At 45.9% G+C, this 20,281-nt stretch overlaps 1 protein-coding gene across 3 annotated transcripts in view; it reads left to right on the top strand.

The window, feature by feature from the left end:
- Positions 1-20,281, top strand: part of SLCO2B1 (solute carrier organic anion transporter family member 2B1) — a 191,017-nt gene that overhangs the window by 104,619 nt on the left and 66,117 nt on the right. For all 3 annotated transcript variants that reach the window (XM_068266579.1, XM_068266580.1, XM_068266581.1), the window contains exons 6-7: positions 7,041-7,139; positions 16,033-16,163. In XM_068266579.1, the coding sequence (XP_068122680.1) occupies positions 7,041-7,139; positions 16,033-16,163 (230 nt within the window). The remainder of the gene's footprint in view (positions 1-7,040; positions 7,140-16,032; positions 16,164-20,281) is intronic.

The raw sequence follows: 20,281 nt of genomic DNA, 5'->3' as shown, positions 1-20,281 counted from the left end.
TGCTTATTAAGGTAGGATCATTCCATGTTTTAGAAAAACAATAAAACGACCTAACAACACTGATACTCTCTGTACCAGAGTACATACCAATACCAACTACTAATCTACTAACCTGACCTAATGTCTATCTATTGAATTCGTTTGTCGACGTAAGAGTCGTGCTATCAGTACCCATTAGGGCGCCTCCTACCCTCCCGTGTTATAATATACTACTACTATGTTTAATGATCCCCTCCCCTATACAGTTCCCTGGTGTCTAGAGGCCCCACCCTTCTGTATACAGTTCCCTGGTGTCTAGAGGCCCCCGCTTTCCCCTATACAAATCCCTGCTGCCTAGAGGCCCCCGCTCTCCCCTATACAGTTCCCTGGTGTCTATTGGCCCCACCCTCCCCTATACAATTCTCTGGTTTCTAGTGCTTTCCCTACTCCCTCCCCCATATGGCTTCCATGGTGATCTGGGGCTTCACCTCCAATATAGCTTCCCTGGTGGTCTAGAGTGGACCAAACATATTGCAAAGTGGGGAAACCACTTCAGGGCCAAATTGAATGGCTCCGAGGGCCAGATTAGTAGGAATAGGAACAACTGTATGTTTTTCAGTGGTTTTCAGTTTTGACCTCACTGGAAAGATAGATACCGTAGATCATATATGGAGGAAGAGGCAAAGTGAAGGGGTGCATGAAATAGGGGTGCAAAGAAAAATGGGTGAGGGGGGAAGCCAATATATAGTAAGTCTAAACGATAAATACCATTGTGAATTGATCTCCAGATGAAAACAGAAAAATATTTACAGTGGTAATGACAACAGTACAACATTGGTAAGGGCTGGTCCAGACGGACGCTTGCGGAGCGTTTACCGCAAGCGTTCGGAACGTCACGGTAAACGCTCCCATTCAAGTTAATGGGAGCGTTTACACTGAGCATTTGTGAGCGTTTACACGAACGCGGCGTTCGGGTCCCGATTTTCGCTAGCATTTGGGCTGCCTCTGGAAGCGACATGTAGCTTCCAGGGGGCGGCCAACCGCAACGGCTAATGTTCCCCTAGGGGAAGAAAAAACGCGACCGCATCGGAACACGACGCAAAGGCTACTGAAAGCCTGACCGCGCAGCTGCCGCAACGCCCCCAAACGCGACGCCACGCAGACGTCCGTCTGAACCAGCCCTAATTTGCATGGATTGTATTTTAGCAGCTTCTGCAGAGGGGTGAGGTGTATTTCCCTTCTCAGCCCCTTGTTACACTGAACTGCCCTCAGCCAATCAGTGGGAGGGGAGATAACAAGCTTCCTTCTTCTCGGCAATATAACAGAATAGCGCCAGGCTGACAGAGGCATTTATGATTATAGTGGAATACAGACTTGCAGTTGAGTAAAGGGAATTTGATTTGATCTCTGAATCCTGCTGTAACCACTTCTGTATAAACTGGCTCTATCATGATAATAATGAAATGAAGAAACGTTTACAATAGGAGGCAGTGCGATATGTGCTGGGGCCTTTCAAAGGACAACTATTGCGAAAAAATATAAAGTTTAAAATACATGCAAACACATACAAATAAGAAGTAAATTTCTTTCCGAGTAAAATGAGCCATAAATTACTTTTCTTTTTTGTTGCTGTCACTTACAGTAGGTTGTAGAAATCTGTCGTTACCGACAGGTTTTGGGCTAGTCCATCTCTCCATAGGGGATTCTCAGCAAGGCTTTTATTCTTTATAAAGACACTCCCTGAAAATAACTTATACAAAGATGCTGGCCAGCCTCCCTGCTCACTGCACAATTTTTTTTGGTAGCTGAATGGAGCAACTGCCATTTACTAAGTGATTTTGAAAAAAATAAAATAAATATTAAAATAAATAATAAAAAAACAACAACGTAAGAACCCCCTATTGGGAGATGGGCTAGTCCAAAACCTGTTGATTCTGTCAGATTTCTACTACCTACTGTAAGTGACAGCAACATAGGAGAAAAGTCATTTATGGCTCATTTTACTGTGGAAGAAACATCCTACGTATCTGTATGTGTTTGCATGTGTTTTATAATTTTAGGATTTCCATGACAGTGGTCCTTTAAGCTTGCCTGAGTGACTCAGCTGTGCGCTTGGCTTGCGCCAGGAGATTCCAGGCAGGCTCTGCGGTTTGTTATGTCTATAAGCAGCCAATTAATCAGTGTCACTGCTCTGCTTCCTCTTTATAATGTAGATTGATGCGTGGAACGTGCTGCTTGTTTATTAGGCTGGCATTGTTACATGATCAAGCAATTACGGCAGACACAGTGTTCCCTCCGCACACTTCACGGCAGAGAAGGTTCAGCAAACAGACTCCAGCGTCCTGCTCATTAACCCTCACCCTGCCGAACTGTGCCGCCAACTAGGGAGGCCCACACAGAATCCCAGACACGTGTGTTTGTCGTTTTCATAAACGTAGTAATTCAGGCCTAATTCTCTCCACTTTTTATTTATTTATTTATTTGGTAGGGTCTGGCTAAAACAAGGAACCTCTAAAAAGTTTATTTCTACTACTATTTGTTTATTTATATGTATAGCACTGACATCTTCTGCAGCACATTACAGAGTACATAGTCATGTCACTGACTGTCCTCAGAGCAGCTCACACTGTAATCCTACCATAGTCATAGTCTAATGCCCTACCATATTATTATTATGTATTTATATAGCATGGATGGACATCTTCTGCAGCACTTTACAGAGTACACAGTCATGTCATTGACTGTCCTCAGAGGAGCTCACACTCTAATCCTACCATAGTCATAGTGTAATGTCCTATCATATTATTATTCTGTATTTATATAGCATGGACATCTTCTGCAGCACTTTACAGAGTACATAGTCATGTCACTGACTGTCCTCAGAGGGGATCATAATCTAATCCTACCATAGTCATAGTCTAATGTCCTACCATATTATTATTATGTATTTATATAACACTGGCATCTTCTGCAGCACATTACAGAGTACACAGTCATGTCACTGACTGTCCTCAGAGGAGCTCACAATCTAATCCTACCATAGTCATAGTCTAATGTCCTACCATATTATTATTATGTACTAGCCGACCCGCGGCGTAGCACACGCCGCATAATTATGAATACCGGTCCTACACTTGCTGCCGAGCTGGAGGGGGTAGCGGGCAGGTCCCCCATCTGCGCTCCCCCTCTAGCTTAAGTTCAGCAGCAGCCACCGCTATTAGTAAGAGGCAGCGGGCGGGGAGGACTCACCTCTTCCGGGTTCCAGCGTCCATTCCACTGTCGTCACTTCCTGCAATGCCACCCACTGTATTGTAAGTGGATGGCATTGCAGGAAGTGACGACAGTGGAACGCACGCTGGAACGCGGAAGAGGTGAGTCATCCCCGCCCACTGCCTCTCAGTGCCCGTTTCCACTTGCGCGGCACGCGTCAGCGAGACCCGCGCCGGCACTGAGCTGGTGTGCGGGATCGCAGGCGAATCCCATCAGCCGTGCCATGCACAGCTATGGAATTCGCTGCCTCCCGAGCGAATTCTGCCATGGGTTCCGGCTGAATCACTACCGCATGCGATTCTGCCGGCGGCGCAATAGTCCCCTATGGCAGAGTTTCCCCGCGCGATTTGCCTGTGGGGAAACTCTGCGGAATCTTGGCGGTTTCCGCTATAGTGGAAATGGGCCCTCACTAATTGCAGCGGCTGCTGCTGAACTTAAGCTAAGGAAAACAAAAGTTTGTTTTCTTAAAACAGAAAGAATTTGCGATAATTCAGGTTGGAGTGAGCTTGAGATGTCTCCCAGTGCATCACTGCTGAATATATGCAAATTAACCATTGTTACCCTTAGAAGCTAAACAAACCTCCAGATCAGCTGGAATGCAATGATGTGTCAGCTTGTTAATTTGTACAGAGCCACAATCATCCATCATGTATACAGACTGTGTCAGATTGTTTGATCCTCATCAGTGCATGGCATGGATTAATTTGGCTCTGTGGAGTAGGGCTTGTAACACCGAGAGGTACAGACTAACCAGAAAGCTCATGGTGACCCAGGACTCATTGGAGTGTGTGAGGGGATACAATGGTCCTAAAAGCCCCCTTACTAAAATACTAAGAGCCTGTTTCCACTAGCGCGAATCCGCATGCAGACAACGCATGCGGATTCGCATAAGCAATACAAGTGGATGGGACTGTTTCCACTTGTCAGTTTTCATTTGCGTTTTTCTGTGCAGGATTTTTCTGCACGGTAGACCCTGCAGAATTCGCCTGCGTGTGGAATGCAGGCGAATCGCACACAATGTATTTAATAGGGAAATCGCTTGCATTTTTTGCATGCTTTTTTTCCCACGATTTCGCGTGCGATTTCGCATTGAAAGTAATGTAATTTGACACAGGAAGTGACATGGTTAAAATCGCATATACCCTGCCTATGCGAAATCGCGGCAAAAAACGCATGCGGAATCGCATCCGCATGCGATTTTGTCAGCGGTGATATGCGGCGATTCCGCACCGCAATAGTGGAAACGGGCCCTAAAGAAAATAAAAGTTTGCTTTCTAGAAACAGAAAGAATTTGCGATAATTCAGGTTGGGGTGAGCTTGAGACGTCTCCCAGTGCATCACTGCTGAATATATGCAAATTAACCATTGTACCCTTAGAAGCTAAACACACCTCCAGAACCGCTGGAATGCAATGATGTGTCAGCTTGTTAATTTGTACAGAACCATAATAATCCAACATGCATACAGACTGTTTCAGATTGTTTGATCCTCATCAGTACATGGCATGAAATAATTTAATTCTATAGAGTAGGGCTTGTAACACCGAGAGGTACAGACTAACCAGCGAGCTCATGGTGACCCAGAACTCATTAGTGTATATATTATAGAACTTAAGTTAGAGGGGTTGCGCAGATGGGGGACCCAGTTGAGGGAGGGGGGTCCAACCCCCCTCCCCGCCGCTCTGCCCAATACCCCCTTTCTACCCGCTACCCCCTCCAGCTCGGCGACAAGTGTAGGACCGCCCCTGGGGGCAGGTCGCTACTTCTTCTTCTTGCTTGGACCGGCCCCTTCTTCTTGCTTGGCCCGGCCCTGGGGGCAGGGCACTACTTCTTCTTCTTGCTTGAAGGTTGAGGCACTTACTCTATTATGGGCTCTATTCATAAAAGGTTACCGCAAGTTTTCCGCTCAAAACAGCAGATTTTCCCATCCATTTAGCAAAGTGGGCATTCATAAAAGCTGTTCCCGCATGAAAATCTACAATCCCCCAGCAGAGCGAGAAATTTCCGCCTTCTCCAGTGTTTTTCTAGATTTATCTAGAAAAAAGTAACAAAATGGCCATTCATAAAGTTTAGAGGAAGCGGTATGTGGACGGGAAATACCGCTTCCTCTGATGTAGTGAGAAGCCTGCGGATTACATACAAGTGAATGGGACAGACCTCCCAGAGAGAGCAGTGCACGGAGGGACTCTGCCGGCTGAAGTGTTTCCGCATGCCTTCCGACAGCTTACCGCCAGCCTTCAGCGGGAGATCTCCGCTCTTGCATCGCAGCTGGCAATATTTTTATGAATTACCACCCAGAAGTCTAAAATACCACTGCGGTATTTTCCCTCCAGGAGTTTTTTCGCCACAAATGTTTTATGAATAGAGCCCTATATATATAGATTTATATAGCACTGACATCCTCTGCAGCACTTTACAGAGTACATAGTCATGTCACTGGCTGTCCTCAGAGGGGCTCACGCTCTAATGCTACCATAGTCATAGTCTAATGTCCTCCCATATTATTATTATGTATTTATATAGCAGTGACATCTTCTGCAGCACTTTACAGAGTACATAGTCATGTCACTGACTGTCCTCAGAGGGGCTCACAATCTAATTCTACCATAGTCATAGTCTAATGTCCTGCCATATTAGTATTATGTATTTATATAGCACTGACATCTCCTGCAGCACATTACAGAGTACATAGTCATGTCACTGACTGTCCTCAGAGGAGTTCACAATCTAATCCTACCATAGTCATAGTCTAATGTCCTACCATATTATTATTATGTATTTATATAGCACTGACATCTTCTGCAGCACATTACAGAGTACATAGTCATGTCACTGACTGTCCACAGATCTAATCCTACCATAGTCATAGTCTAATGTCCTACCATATTATTATTATGTATTTATATAGCACTGACATCTTCTGCAGCACATTACAGAGTACATAGTCATGTCACTGACCAAACTCTCAGTAAACAAACATTACACAGACATGAACCCGTAAGAAGTAAAGTAAATAGTCTATAAAGTAATATTAAAAACAATAAGCAATTTTATTAATGAGATTATTTTCAGTACAGTTTCTATTTAGTCTTTAATCTCATTATTGAACATGTCACTTCAGATAGTACACTTTAACCTCTTGAGGACCTCAGTGCTAAACCCCCCTAAAGACCAGGCCATTTTTCAATAAATTGGCCACTGCAGCTTTAAGGCCCAGCTGCAGGGCCGCACAACACAGCACACAAGTGCACACAAGTGATCCCCCCCTCTTTCCTGATCACCCCCCAGATGTTTGTTTGTCGTTATTTTTGTATTTTTTAAATAAAAATGTGGGGGTTTTTTTGTTAACCTCCTTGCCGGTCTAAAAAATCCAGCAAGGAGGCAGCGCCGCACTTTTTTTTTATTTTTTATTTTTTTTAAATCATGTAGCGAGCCCAGGGCTCGCTACATGATAGCCGCTGAGCGGCGGCATCCCCCCACCCACTCCGATCGCCTTCGTCGATCAGAGTTTGCAGGAAATCCCGTTGAGAACGGGATTTCCTGCAGGGCTTCCCCGGTCGCCATGGCTGATGCCCAAGAGAGCTGTGCATGAAAGAGAGATGCTGTTGTACATGGGTAGTACGTATGGAATTGGAAGGCTGCACATGCCAGGGGGCGCTGCTGCACATGAAGGGAAAGTAACAAGAAAGTTGGCCTGGGGGTGCTTAAAGCATAAATCCAGCCTTGGGAGCAGTGAGTGTTTTTGTTTGTGTGTATGATATTCACTATCCCTCTCTCTTCCTCATATTTCAGGAATTCTCTTTGCAGTCACAGTCATGGGCCCTGGAGTGGCCTTCATCCTGGGATCGGCCGTGTTGAGATTCTATGTTGACATTGACAAAATCCCAGCAGGTAAGTTTAATATGTGAATTACTCACTCAGATCTCCAACACAAAAATGTACCCTCTCATTAAAGAACTGTAGTGAGCGGTATATGGAGGCTGCCATATTGATTTCCTTTTAAGCAATACCAGTTGCCCGGCAGCCCTGCTGAGCTATTTGCCTGCAGTAGTGTGAATCACACCAGGAACATGCATGCAGCTAATCTTGTCATATCTAACAATATCCATATCCTAATATGGATATTGGGAATGCTGTAGATGTGATATACTTGGACTTTGCAAAGGCCTTCGACACTGTTCCCCACAAAAGTCTGGTGCAAAAGTTGAGGATGCAAGGACTGGGGAAGAGTCTGTGTTCATGGATAGGGAACTGGCTAATGGACAGAAAACAAAGAGTTGTGGTCAATGGATCATACTCAAAATGGGAGACTGTTAGCAGTGGGGTCCCACAGGGGTCTGTTCTGGGTCCAGTGCTCTTCAATTTATTTATTAATGACCTAGTAGATGCAGTAGTGAGCAATGTTGCTATTTTTGCAGATGATACAAAATTGTGCAGAATCATCAACTCTCAGGAAGATAGTGTCATATTGCAACAGGATCTGGATAGGATGGCTATATGGGCACATACATGGCAGATGAAATTCAATGTTGACAAATGTAAGGTCATGCATTTTGGACGTACTAATGGTCTAGCACCATACAAAATAAATGGGATACAGTTGGGGACATCAAACTTGGAGAAGGACTTAGGAGTACTCATTGACAACAAGTTAAATAATCGTACTCAATGCCAAGCAGCTGCAGCTAAAGCTAACAAAATTTGGGATGCATTAAAAGGGAAATAAAAACTCGAGATGCTAGCATAATATTGCCCCTGTTTAACTCTCTAGTAAGGCCACATCTGGAATATGGAATTCAGTTCTGGGCACCACATTACAAAAAAGATATTGCAGTTTTAGAGCAGGTGCAGAGACGAGCAACAAAATTGATGCGTGGGATGGAAGGTCTCACTTATCGAGAAAGGTTAGATAAACTGGGTTTATTTAGTCTAGAGAAAAGACGCCTTAGAGGGGATCTAATTAACATGTATAAATACATCAGAGGGCAATATAATACCTTGGCGGATGAGCTTTTTGTCCCTAGGCCTTCTCAAAGGACTAGAGGACATGATCTGCGCATGGAGGAAAAACGTTTTAGCCATTTATTTAGGAAAGGGTTCTTTACAGTTAGAGTGATTAAGATGTGGAATGCATTGCCACAGGAAGTCGTTATGGCAAACTCTATACCTGCATTTAAAGGGGGCTTAGATGCTTTCCTTGCGTTGAAAGACATCCATGGCTACAATTACTAGGTAATGCCTAATGATGTTGATCCAGGGATTTTATCTGATTGCCATCTGGAGTCAGGAAGGAATTTTTCCCTTTAGGGGCTAATTGGACCATGCCTTGTAAGGGTTTTTTCGCCTTCCTCTGGATCAACAGGGATATGTGAGGGAGCAGGCTGGTGTTGTACTTTATACTGGTTGAACTCGATGGACGTATGTCTTTTTTCAACCAAAATAACTATGTAACTATGTAACAAAAATGTCAGAAACACCTGATCTGCTGCATGCTTGTTCAGGGTCTAGGGCTAAAAGTATTAGAGGCAGAGGATCGGCAGGGCAGCCAGGCAACTGGTATTGCTTAAAAGGAAATAAATATGGCAGCCTCCATATACCTTTCACTACAGTTCTCCTTTAAGCACCTTATTAGGAATATTATACTGATTTGGGGCAGGGTCTCACTCAGAGCTGGTACAAGGTCCTCCAGCACCCAAGGCTGAGACACCAAAGTGCGCCCCTCCATCCCTGCCACCCGAGCCATCAAACACTGATTGCTATTAGACTAAGAGGCGCCACAGGGCCCACAACCTCCCCAACACCTTAATCTCTAGATATCTGGCTTGCAATCATTGCCATGTATCCCCTTTTCTTATTTCTTTCTGCTTCAAACACAATTAGGAATGACAGCTGAATGAATTCTGCGCCCCCTCCTACACTGCGCCCTGAGGCTAGAGCCTCTCTCGCCTCTGCCTCGGCCCGGCCCTGGACTCTCACTGTATTATCTCACAAATGTCCCGTTCCACCACATCCCAAACCTCCTCCAGCCTGGACTGCTGACACACGAAGTGTTGGCTCCATGGATGCATGCAAATGTCACCAAATTCTGACCCCGCCCTCCACAAAAATCCAGATTCACCGGACAGGACATGTTCTTCGTGTGTTCAGATCAATGTCCAGTTTTAAAGGATACCTATAGCCACCTAAAAAAAAAAAAAGTTACATACTCACCAAAGAAGAGGGAAGACTCTGGATCCTATAGAGCCTTCTCCGTCCTCTCTTGGTCTCCTCTTTCCCCCGCTGTCTCCTGTTCAAATTTCCTGCTGTCTGCGTCTTTGGTTCTCCTAAGAAGGTTTTGAGGTCTCATTCACAGTAGCACATTGCGGAGCTGTGTTATAAAGTCTTATAACGCAGCTTACCGCACTGCAATCATAATCCTATCACAGTGCGACGTTAATGCCGTGTTGAAAAATGTTGCGTTATGGTAACTCACATTACCTCCAAACGCAGATGCATTAAAACATCCCACTGTGAATGCGACCTGAAAGTACTTGGGTACAGGCCCGGATTTCTGCAAAGGCCACAGAGGCCACGGCCTAGGGCAATAAAATCAGATAAGATCAGAAGGGCGGCATGACTTGGAGAGAGAAGAGGTCATATGTCAAAGTAAATCATCTCCTCTGTTCCCGCAGCGCAGCCAGCCAGCGCCCTGCTCTGCACTAATAGAGGAATTCCAGAGTTCCCCAATCCCTGCACCTCTTACTTCCTGATGTGTTATAACAATCAGGATCAATCATAACTGTCACCTGATGATCCAATTATTTATATGGATCGACATACAGTACAAGTGGATGTGAGAAATACCAGGGATTTACATTACAAAGAAGATAAAACTAAGTTCCGCTGAGTTCTAATGCAGGCATTCACAAACATTTCTGCTAGTTTCTTCGCCTTCTCTTTTAGAGCTGTGACACTGTCTGACCCCAGCAGTTGTAAATTACACTTTCTTATCTAGGCCTAATTTATTGCTTTATTTTCTTCTTAGCCAGTGATCTGGTCTCTGCTTAAGTTAACTCTTTCCTGACTCATTTTCTGTCCGTCAGCTCCGACCATCTATGAGAACTGCTGCAGCCTGGAATAAAAATGCTGTATGCTTCCCTTTCATTGCTAAACTGTCACTGTCACCTGAGCTGTTACTACCTCTATGCTAGTGTGTATGGTTTGGCATCCTTCTGCTTTCCTGTAGCATTAGAGCATTGTACCATCTTAGCCATGAGCAAAAGCAGAGAGTTTTGAATCAGGATGATACCATTTATTGACTTAAAAGAAAAAGAGTAATCTTTCTGCTAATAAGCCTTCTTCAGACTTTGTTGCTGTATACTGCCAATATGTTAGAGCACACCGCCACATGTACATTCAGCATTCAAAAGAGATACGTAGATTTTTCGGCAAATATAAATAAATGTCATTCAGATGCTTTAAAGTGGAGCTGAACTCTTGCACAGGACAGAAGGAAACCATGCAGAGACATGCACCATGTGTGTATTTAGAGAGCCTTTCGAATTCTTCCACATCTGTGTCTAATCACAAATTTGATATCTTCCCTGTGTCACCTGGCTGCCACAGCATATAAGCTTATTTTAAAGCACAAGATGTTAATATATTTGCTTCCATGAAAGTAGGAATTAGACACACTGTCTATTTATTGCAGGATTTGTATCAGCTGTAACAAAGAAATGTTTTTTCTTTAAAGGTTATGTTGTTGAGTATCTTTTAGAGCAGATAGGAAGTTCTGAGTTCAGGTCCACACTAATTACAACCAAACATCCAAAGTGTGTCTTGACAGGATGTTTGCTACTTACCTGTTCTCTGTTTTGTTTGGGCTTTTCTCCATTGCACTGCCCTGCCACCTGTTTGTGGCTCCAACTGCAGCCAGTCGCACAGAGGACAAAGAAGCAGCGCATGCTCTGGCCACTCACGCTCCCTGTCACCTGTTTGTGGCTCTGACTGCAGCCAGTCGCACAGAGGACAAAGAAGCAGCGCATGCTCTGGCCACTCACGCTCCCTGTCACCTGTCTGTGGCTCTGACTGCAGCCAGTCGCACAGAGGACAAAGAAGCGGCGCATGCTCTGGCCACTTGCGCTCCCTGTAATTTCCTGCTCCTGCCCAGATGTGCACAGCAACCAAGGCCGGTACAGTGTTATGCATTCTTGACGAGTACCGATCATACATCAGCGTAATTTCTCAAGTATGCATTCCCAGAACACTATCGGCTGCTGTGCACATTCGAGCAGGAGCGCAAATTTCCATCGTGAGAGGACAGAGCATCCACTGATTCTTTGTTCAATGAGGGGCACAGCAGCACAACTGAAATGAGCCCATTCAAACCAGTGATCGCTAGTCAGATAGTTGGACAGAATGTTTTTTGGTGGTGGTGGTGGCGGGGAAGGGGGGGGGGGGGGGTTGGGGGGCGTTTGGTGACAGCAGGCCTAGGGCACTGGTAAGTACAAATCCGGCCCTGCTTGGGTATCAGAGTAGATCCCTAGAAGAGTAGCTCTGTACTGAGCTCGTCTTCAGAAGTAGGGCTGCTCAAATCCAGATCCGGGAGACAGTTCTATCCGGATATCTCCCAGTTACCTGTGCGGGGTGGGCGGGGGAGGTCAATCTTACCTCTCTGACGTCTTCTTTGTCTATCCCACGGCGTCTCCCACGATGCGGTCCAAGCGGAGGTCATGTGATTACAAACACTTCCTCCTTCCGGGTTGAAGGAGGAAGTGTTTGTACTCATGTGACGCGCGTGGAGCGCATCGTGGGAGGATCCGAGGGACGGGCGAAGAAGACGTCAGACAAGTAAGATTGACCCCCCCCCCCCCGCTCAGGTTTACTGGGAGATATCCAGATAGCAATTATCCGGATGTCTCCCGGTTCTGGATTTGAGCAGCCCTATCCAGAAGTATTTGGAGACCTGAGTACTGAAGCCAGTGGCGTAGCTAAGGAGCTGTGGACCCCGATGCAAGTTTTACTATAGGGCCCCCCCAAACACTCTATACATAACAATTGACACGGCACACCAAAACCTGCCAAGGACAATTACAGTGTCAGAGGTGCAAGAAGGGGATGGGGATCAGTGTGTTAGTGATCACTACTATTCCAAGTATCCATAGAAGGGATTATTACCAGCACAGGACCAATAGAGAGCTAATACTGTAGTTGAGGGAGGGCCCTTCGGGGCCCCTCTGGCTCAAGGGCCCCGATGCGGTGGCTACCTCTGCACCCCCTATTGCTACGCCCCTGACTGAAGCTTTCCAAGGAGACCCAAATGTTTCATCGACATTAAAGTTGGCTCGCTGCAATGTAGGCACAGCTGTGGAACGAGGGGACACAAACAGAACCAGGAAGCCTCTAAGGGACCCAGAGCCTTCTCTCTCCATAGGTGAGTATGTCATTTTTTTCTTTAGATGCCTACAGGTATCCTTCAAGGTGGCCATACACTAAAGGCCCGGCGGATCGCTCAAACTCAGTCTTATCACCCGAACGACAGTCTGTACACACGCCCGATTTCGCGTGCGGACAACTGAACGACGGAACGTTCAAACGACCCGTCGTTCGCAAAAGTCCGACGTGTGTATGGGCCTTTATGCATAACCACCAGATTTGACCATCAGATGGATGTCTCCCAGATGAAATGTGATGGGTTGGGCCTCTAGCGTTTGGCACATGACGCATGACCCCTGGGAAAGAAGAAACAATGAGGTGTGATGGTGGTGTGGACAGAGAGAAGTAACTCGAGTCGTTGGTGAATAGGTGACTGTGAGCTCTGCTGCCAACATGTCGGTCGTCCTGTAATCAAACCCTGCCACCATCCCATTCCTGACGGAGCAATATCTTCCATCCACCTTCAGTTCAGTGGTGCCGGGCCCACTAAAGCCTCAGTGTAAAGTTTTCTCTGGTGTCCCGTGGCTCCCTGACTAGACAGCTGTTACTGCACAGGGCTTGCAGCACTGGTGGACACCTGTAGGTGCATTTTAAAGAGGAAACCAAAGATTAAAGTGGACCCAAATTAAAAATACAAGATTTCAGAAATAAAATCTATTTTCTAAATTATAATAATAAATAGCAGCCTTTTTTCAGCTGCGTGATGACAAATATAAAATATTTTACATTTATTGGAGGAACCCCTCCCTTCCTTTCAAATTGCCGGGATTTTTCCGGCAAACTGGAAGAGTAGATGGTGTCTGGCAATGGAGGAATTGCTAATGGCTGCCCCCAGTATAACCCTAGTTATGAAAAGAGATGGGTGAAAAGCATGCACTGAAATGATCATAGGCTTGAAGGAGTGTTTATTTATCTTTGTATGTGTCAGAGTGGTGCAACTAAATATTTTTAATTAAAAAAATGTTTGGTTTGGGTCCGCTTTAAATGTTATCCCTGTCAGTAGCTGATAACCCCTTTCCCATCTTTACCTTTTCTCAAATGGATCATCAGGAGGGGGTCTGTATGGCTGATATTGTGGTGAAACCCCTCCCACAGTGTGACGTCATGACCATGGCCCTGACAGTTTGCTGTCTGGGAAATAACGACGTTTTCCAACTGCCAACAAGCAGCATTTCCCTCTGTGAAAAGAACTCTCAGTAACGAACATTCCGTACAGATCACCTGGCAGAACTAAAGATGTCCCCACCAGTGATAAATGTCAGAATGTAAATCAGGGAGAGGAAAGATTTTACAATGGCCAAACACTAGCTAAATAAACTATAAATGAATATTGTAAACAATAAGAAATGTTATTCATTATGTTATTTTCACTACAGTTCCACTTTAAGGGTATATCTGTCCTTATCCACTTTTATGAAGCTGCTGAAATGCTTTTTCCTGTCCTTATTATACCCGATTCTGACTGTTGCAACATTCTCCGTTGTGGTCTGCCAACAGGCTGGCCTGGCACCATGCCAGTCCTCTCTGAACCCGGACACTTGCTCACCCCTTATCACCTCTCTCCTTTCAATATACACAGCAAAGCTTTTTCTGCTTTATTTTATTTTCAGTAACTTCTCTTTCATAGTGTAACCAAACAGCTTGGGGTGACTCAAAGCCACTGGGAAAGTATAGGAGATTAAAAGAGACCAAGAAGCCCTACTACTGGCAACCAGTGTTCAAATCTTGGCTTTTCCTGTTCAGTAAGCCAGCACTGTTCAGTAGGAGACCTTGCAAAGACTTCCTAACTCTGATACTGCCTATAGAGTGCGTCCTAGTGGCTGCAGCTCTGGCGCTTTGAGTCCACCAGGAGAAAATCACAAAATATACAGAGTAAGTCCTACATGACATAACATTATGAGTAGTGATGCTCAAATCCGGATCTGGGAGAAACCCGGATAGTTGCTATCCGGATATCTCCCAGTAAACCTATGCGGGCTGGGTGGGGGGGTGGGGTCAAGCTTACCTGTCTGACGTCTTCTTCGTCCGTCCCTGGCGCCTCCCACGATGCGGTCCATGTGGAGGTCACGTGACTACAAACACTTCCTCCTTCCGGGTTGAAGGAGGAAGTGTTTGGAGTCACGTGATGCGCAAGGACCGCATCGTGGGAGGCACCAGGGACGGACGAAGAAGGCGTCAGACGGGTAAGCTTGACCCCACCCCCCGCCCAGCCCGCATAGGTTTACTGGGAGATATCCAGGAAGCAACTATCCGGTATCCGGGTTTCTCCCGGACTCGGATTTGAGCATCACTAATTATGAGATGGACAAGCACAACCACTAGAATTTTTGGAGACATCTCTCACCAGTCACCATCATAGCTGAAGGGGGCAGAACACAGATATAACATGAGGGAGGCATGATACATAAACATGCCACATGCAAAGACAGTGCTGCATGGTGATTGGCTGTAGTGAAAAAAAGTAGAGGACCCAGCCCAGGGCATAACTATGCCTGAAAGGCCCCTTTTCGAAGCCTTTAGGGGGGCCCCTTTCCTACTTTCAGACCCTCTCCCCCCCTACCCACGTGCCCAGCGGAGAGAAGTGGCCTGGACTTTTCTCTACCTCGGGGCATTCCTCCTGTGCTCCCTGCCATCCAGATCTACGGATCAGCGTTGCGGCAGTGACTGGCCTTACCGCTCCCATTGGGTATCCCCGGCACTCCTGCTGCAGCCACTAGATGTCACTGTCCGCTCTGCATTCTTCTTGTGCGTCAGATAGAGAAGAAGGCAGAGACCAGAGAGGATAGTGGCCCCTAGTGGCTGCAGTGGGCGTGATGGAGAGACCCAACGGTCCCAGCACTCATTTTTAGATCTGGATGAAAGGACACAACTAAAGGAGCATAGAAGGAGGAAGAAGGAAGCAGTCCAGGCACCATCTCACCACCACCGCCAACCCAACCCCAACCAATCACCACCCAACACCAACCAACCCCTGCAAGCCAGTGGACTCGGCACTGGAGTAGCTATTTGAGACTAATTGAGCACTCTGCTACTCAGAATGAGTCAATCCCCAGTGCTGCCCTCCCATATGATTATGGTGGCTTCAGGATAGGGCCGGCCTCTAAAGGTTCACCAAAATCATGTATTGTCTCTTTCCTCTGCCCTATCCACCACCATAGACCTCCCAAAAGAAAGCACACCCTTATTTTCACTGCACTCCCACACCTTCCCCAGACATCATTTACACTGTGAAAACCCAGTTCCCTCCTGACTGTTTTTTGTGGTCTGTGCTGGGCCCACATTTATAAATTAGGATTATTAGTTATTATTGTTTATTACCATATGTCCATCAGAGCAGCCCGAGTGATGATTCCTGTCCATCTTTCCCCAGGTGACGTCACCCTCACGCCCAGCGACCCACGTTGGATCGGAGCTTGGTGGTTGGGATTCATCGTGGCGGCCAGCATCGTGGCTGTAGCTGCAGTGCCGTACTTCTTCTTCCCTAGAGAGATGCCAAAAGAGGTAACTACAATCCAAACCGTCACTCTGGTTTTGTTAAAGTGAACCAAGAACCATTTTTACCACCCAGGACATCTCAATAGCACATTTATTTGCTTGCCAAAAATGTCATTAATTAAAAAAAAAACAATTTTACCTCTTCTTTTTTACATTTACAAGTTTGCTGCAGAGGGTTTTATTAGGGGCTCCAAATCCACTACCTTGCCTAGAGCCCCAATACATCTTATTCCATCTCTAGTGGGAGGGAGAGAAGCAGGGGCACATCGGGCGGCCAGCGAGTCACCTCTCACGTACGTGGGGGTACTCTGGTGCTAAAGAGCACCCCATACCCCCCACACCCCAAGCCGCCCTTGCAGTTAGCCCGGCTTTACACTTATATTTTGCATTGTGGTGGGGATGCGATGCTTCTGCCACATCTTACTGCAATGCAAAAAATGAGAAAAAAATGAGAAACCTATAACCCTGCGTCAGAGTGCGCCAACCGCGTCATATGCATAGTGCCGCCCCCCGCTCAGTGACGTACTCCCTGGTGGGCAGGAAGTACACTGGGATTCCCTGAGATTCCTGCCAGTCCGTGCATGTGTGCTGCAACGCACCGTGCTCCCATCGATTAAATTCCTGCGTCGCCCAATGCGGAGTCACCGCTAAAGTCATACAGTACCGTACTGCAGACTTTGTGTTGGCTCGATGGTGATTCGGAAACTTCCGGTGCAACATGGTAAGTGTGCTAGGCCCCATACAATTCCCTTGCCGTTGCGTCACCCTGCGGTAAAAAGGTTAACACAACGCACACTTGCGATGCATGTGTAAAAGGGGCCTACAGGTGAGAAATAAGTAAGCTTTGTGAATCAACCCCTACGCATATAACTTATAAGGCGGCTGAACCACGTAGGGTGACATGTCCGCTGCTCTTATCACGCACATGTGTGTCTGGGCCGCTGCAGCTGTTTAGTCTGGCGCGCCGCCTTCCTACAAACACATCATGTGATCTGTAAATAAAATCTCTCTGTTGTGTAACGCGGTCTCCAGAATTAGGGGAAACTGTGGTTTTTGTAATTTGCTGAATTCTGAGTAACTTACTGCTGAGGCAGCCAAATCTCAGTCTTCTGCTCGGAAGGTTAAACATTTGTTTTTACTCAGTTACTCCAGCGAGATAGCGTGCCTGTAACATACACAAGGTTACCGACGCCGTGGCAACGAGCATCATTAGCATTGCCGCGGTGACCCTTGTGGGGCCCGCCTGACCCCAATCTGAGAGTATCCCTCTGTTTTCACTCTATTACACAAACACAGGCATCATTATGGGCTGTTTATCCGCTACGAGGGGCTTTCCTGGTCAAACGTTATTTGCATTGCGCAGAAACATTATTAGTATTATTTCCAGTATTTATATAACGATAGGAGATTATGAGGATATTATGCTCAGTAAATTACTAAGTAAATTTAAATAAATCATAGCACTGACTAAGTGCTCACAATCTAGTATCCTTAAAGTAGACCTGAACTCAGAACTTCCTCTGTGCTCTAAAAGATACGCAACAGCATAATAATATTTAAAGAAAAACATTTCTTTGTTACAGCTGATAGAAATCCTGCACTTAATCCGCAGTGTGTCTACTTCCTGCTTTCAATTGTAATATGTAAAATATGTGCAAACGTAGACAAATAAGAAGTACGGGTTTCCCAGAGTAAAATGAGCCATAAATTACTTTTCTCCTATGTTGCTGTCACTTACAGTAGGTAGTAGAAATCTGACAGAAGTGACAGGTTTTGGACTAGTCCATCTCTTCATGGGGGATTCTCATGTATTTATTTATTTTCAAAAGCACTTAGTAAATGGCAGTTGCTCTGTCCAACTGCCAAAAAACTGTGTAGGGAGCAGGGAGGCTGGCCAGCATCATTGTATCCTTTTTAGGGAATATCTCTATAAAGAATAAAAGCCTTGCTGAGAATCCCCTATGAAGAGATGAATTAGTCCAAAACCTGTCACTTCTGTCAGATTTCTACTACCTACTGTAAGTGACAGCATTATAGGAGAAAAGTAATATATGGCTCATTTTACTCTGGAAAAAACGTACTTCTTATTTGTCTATGTGTGCACATATTGTACATTTTACAATATTTCGCCGTAGTGCCCCTTTAACATTCTGTGTTTACACATTAGCTGCTCTGCCAAGGCAGATAGCTGACACATCTGAGAGATCAAATTACAGTTTATGATTAGTGCCAAATGAGGAAGAATTAGACAGGCTAAACTCTCTAAATACATACAGGGTGCATTTCTCTGTGTTTACCTTCTGTCCTGTGCAAGAGTTCAGCTCCACATTAATACATGGTCGGATCCAGTCAGGAAAAGACAAATAACGAACCAATATTTCCTTCCAACGTGGGAAGAAACTGGAGCCTATAATCCTTGCCCCATCACCCATTCATGCAATGCCTCTCTTTTTTAGTTGACATTCTTATGCCCCCGCCAGGGCTGGGGCAAGGTTCTCCAGCATCAGAGGCAGATGCTCCTAAGTGTCCCCTCCCCCTACCAAATTGGGCCCACCCCAGCATAGGTATCAGATGTGCCCCTAGTTTCAAGTAGCTCGTCCCCTTCGTATAAGTACCCAGATGTGCCCCCAGTATTAGGTTGGTCCCTCCAGATAAGTAGCTGTAGAATAAAATCTGTGTGGACTGGTTTACTCCCTGGTGAAAAGCTGCAGTGTGAGCAGTGGGACTGCCCATGGTGTTTCCAGATAAGTAACCAGACGTGCCCCCAGTATTAGGTAGATTTCCCCCCAACACTATAAGTAGCCAGATATGCACCCTGTATTAGTATTCCCATACCTCCCAACTTTTTGAGATGAGAAAGAGGGACACTTATGCCATGCCCCTGCCACACCCCTGATCACGCCCCCCTCACAACCCTAGTCACACATACCATAAAGATTTCATAAGAAAAATATGTTGTTTTTATAATTCAATCCACACTGGTCATTTCTATCCTGGGTCATTTTCCTTCATAGTCCAAAGAGGGACTGTCCCTTCAAAAGAGGGACAGTTGGGAGCTATGCATTCCCCCTACACTATAAGTAGCCAGATATGCACCCTGTATTAGGTGCCTCCCCCCTCCCCCCGTAGTACAGATATCCAGACGTGCCCTCAATATTAGGTAGCCGCCCCTCCCCAGTACAGATTTTCAGATGTGCCCCAATATCAGGCCTGCTAGGCTCTGCCCCCCCCCCCCCACACACACACACACACCCCCAATTATCCAACAGAGTTATCTGCCCCCACACACACTCCCTAATATCCAGCAGCAACAATAACTTTGGTATTCCCTTCACTTCCCCAGTAGGCAGCCATCTCAGGAAGCGGGAAATAAGGGCGCAGGCAGCTAGTGGACAAAAAGGGCGCCGCCATTCACTCTCATAATAAATAACGTTTAATGGGCGCCGAGCAGGAAAAAAAGGGCACCGGAGATAAATAACGTTTACAAACGGCGCCCGGAGATTTTTAATGATTTATAACTGTGCTTGTGGTGATTTACGTTTATAATATGCACTCGTGCCGAATAACGTTTATAAAAATACTAAACATATTTATCTTATTTAACTAATTAAAACATTATTTAAAGTTTTATCCCTTACTGTTTGTAAAACATTATTATTCACAAAATAAAGCGATCAGTACGTAACGTAAATTGCAATATATTTTTTGCAGCCACAATTAGTAAAACATTATTATCCACATAATAAAGGGGGGGTCTTAGGTTTAGGCACCACCAGGGGGGGGTCTTAGGTTTAGGCACCACCAGGGGGGGTCTTAGGTTTAGGCACCACCAGGGAGGTCTTAGGTTTAGGCACCGCCAGGAGGGTCTTAGGTTTAGGCACCACCAGGGGGGTCTTAGGTTTAGGCACCACCAGGGGGGGTCTTAGGTTTAGGCACCACCAGGGGGGTCTTAGGTTTAGGCACCACCAGGGGGGTCTTAGGTTTAGGCACCACCAGGGGGGTCTAGGGGTTAGAGATAGGTACAGGGAGGGTTCTGTGTGAGAGTAGGGTTAGGTATAGTTTTAGTAAAATTTTAGTAACTAGCCGACCCGCGGCGTAGCATACGCCGCATAAGAGGGTAGAGG

The sequence above is a fragment of the Hyperolius riggenbachi genome, chromosome 2 (assembly GCF_040937935.1).
Source record: "Hyperolius riggenbachi isolate aHypRig1 chromosome 2, aHypRig1.pri, whole genome shotgun sequence".
Taxonomy (NCBI): Eukaryota; Metazoa; Chordata; class Amphibia; order Anura; family Hyperoliidae; genus Hyperolius; species Hyperolius riggenbachi.
The sequence above is the reverse complement of the archived record's forward strand: the minus strand, read 5'-3'. Positions and strand labels throughout refer to the sequence as shown.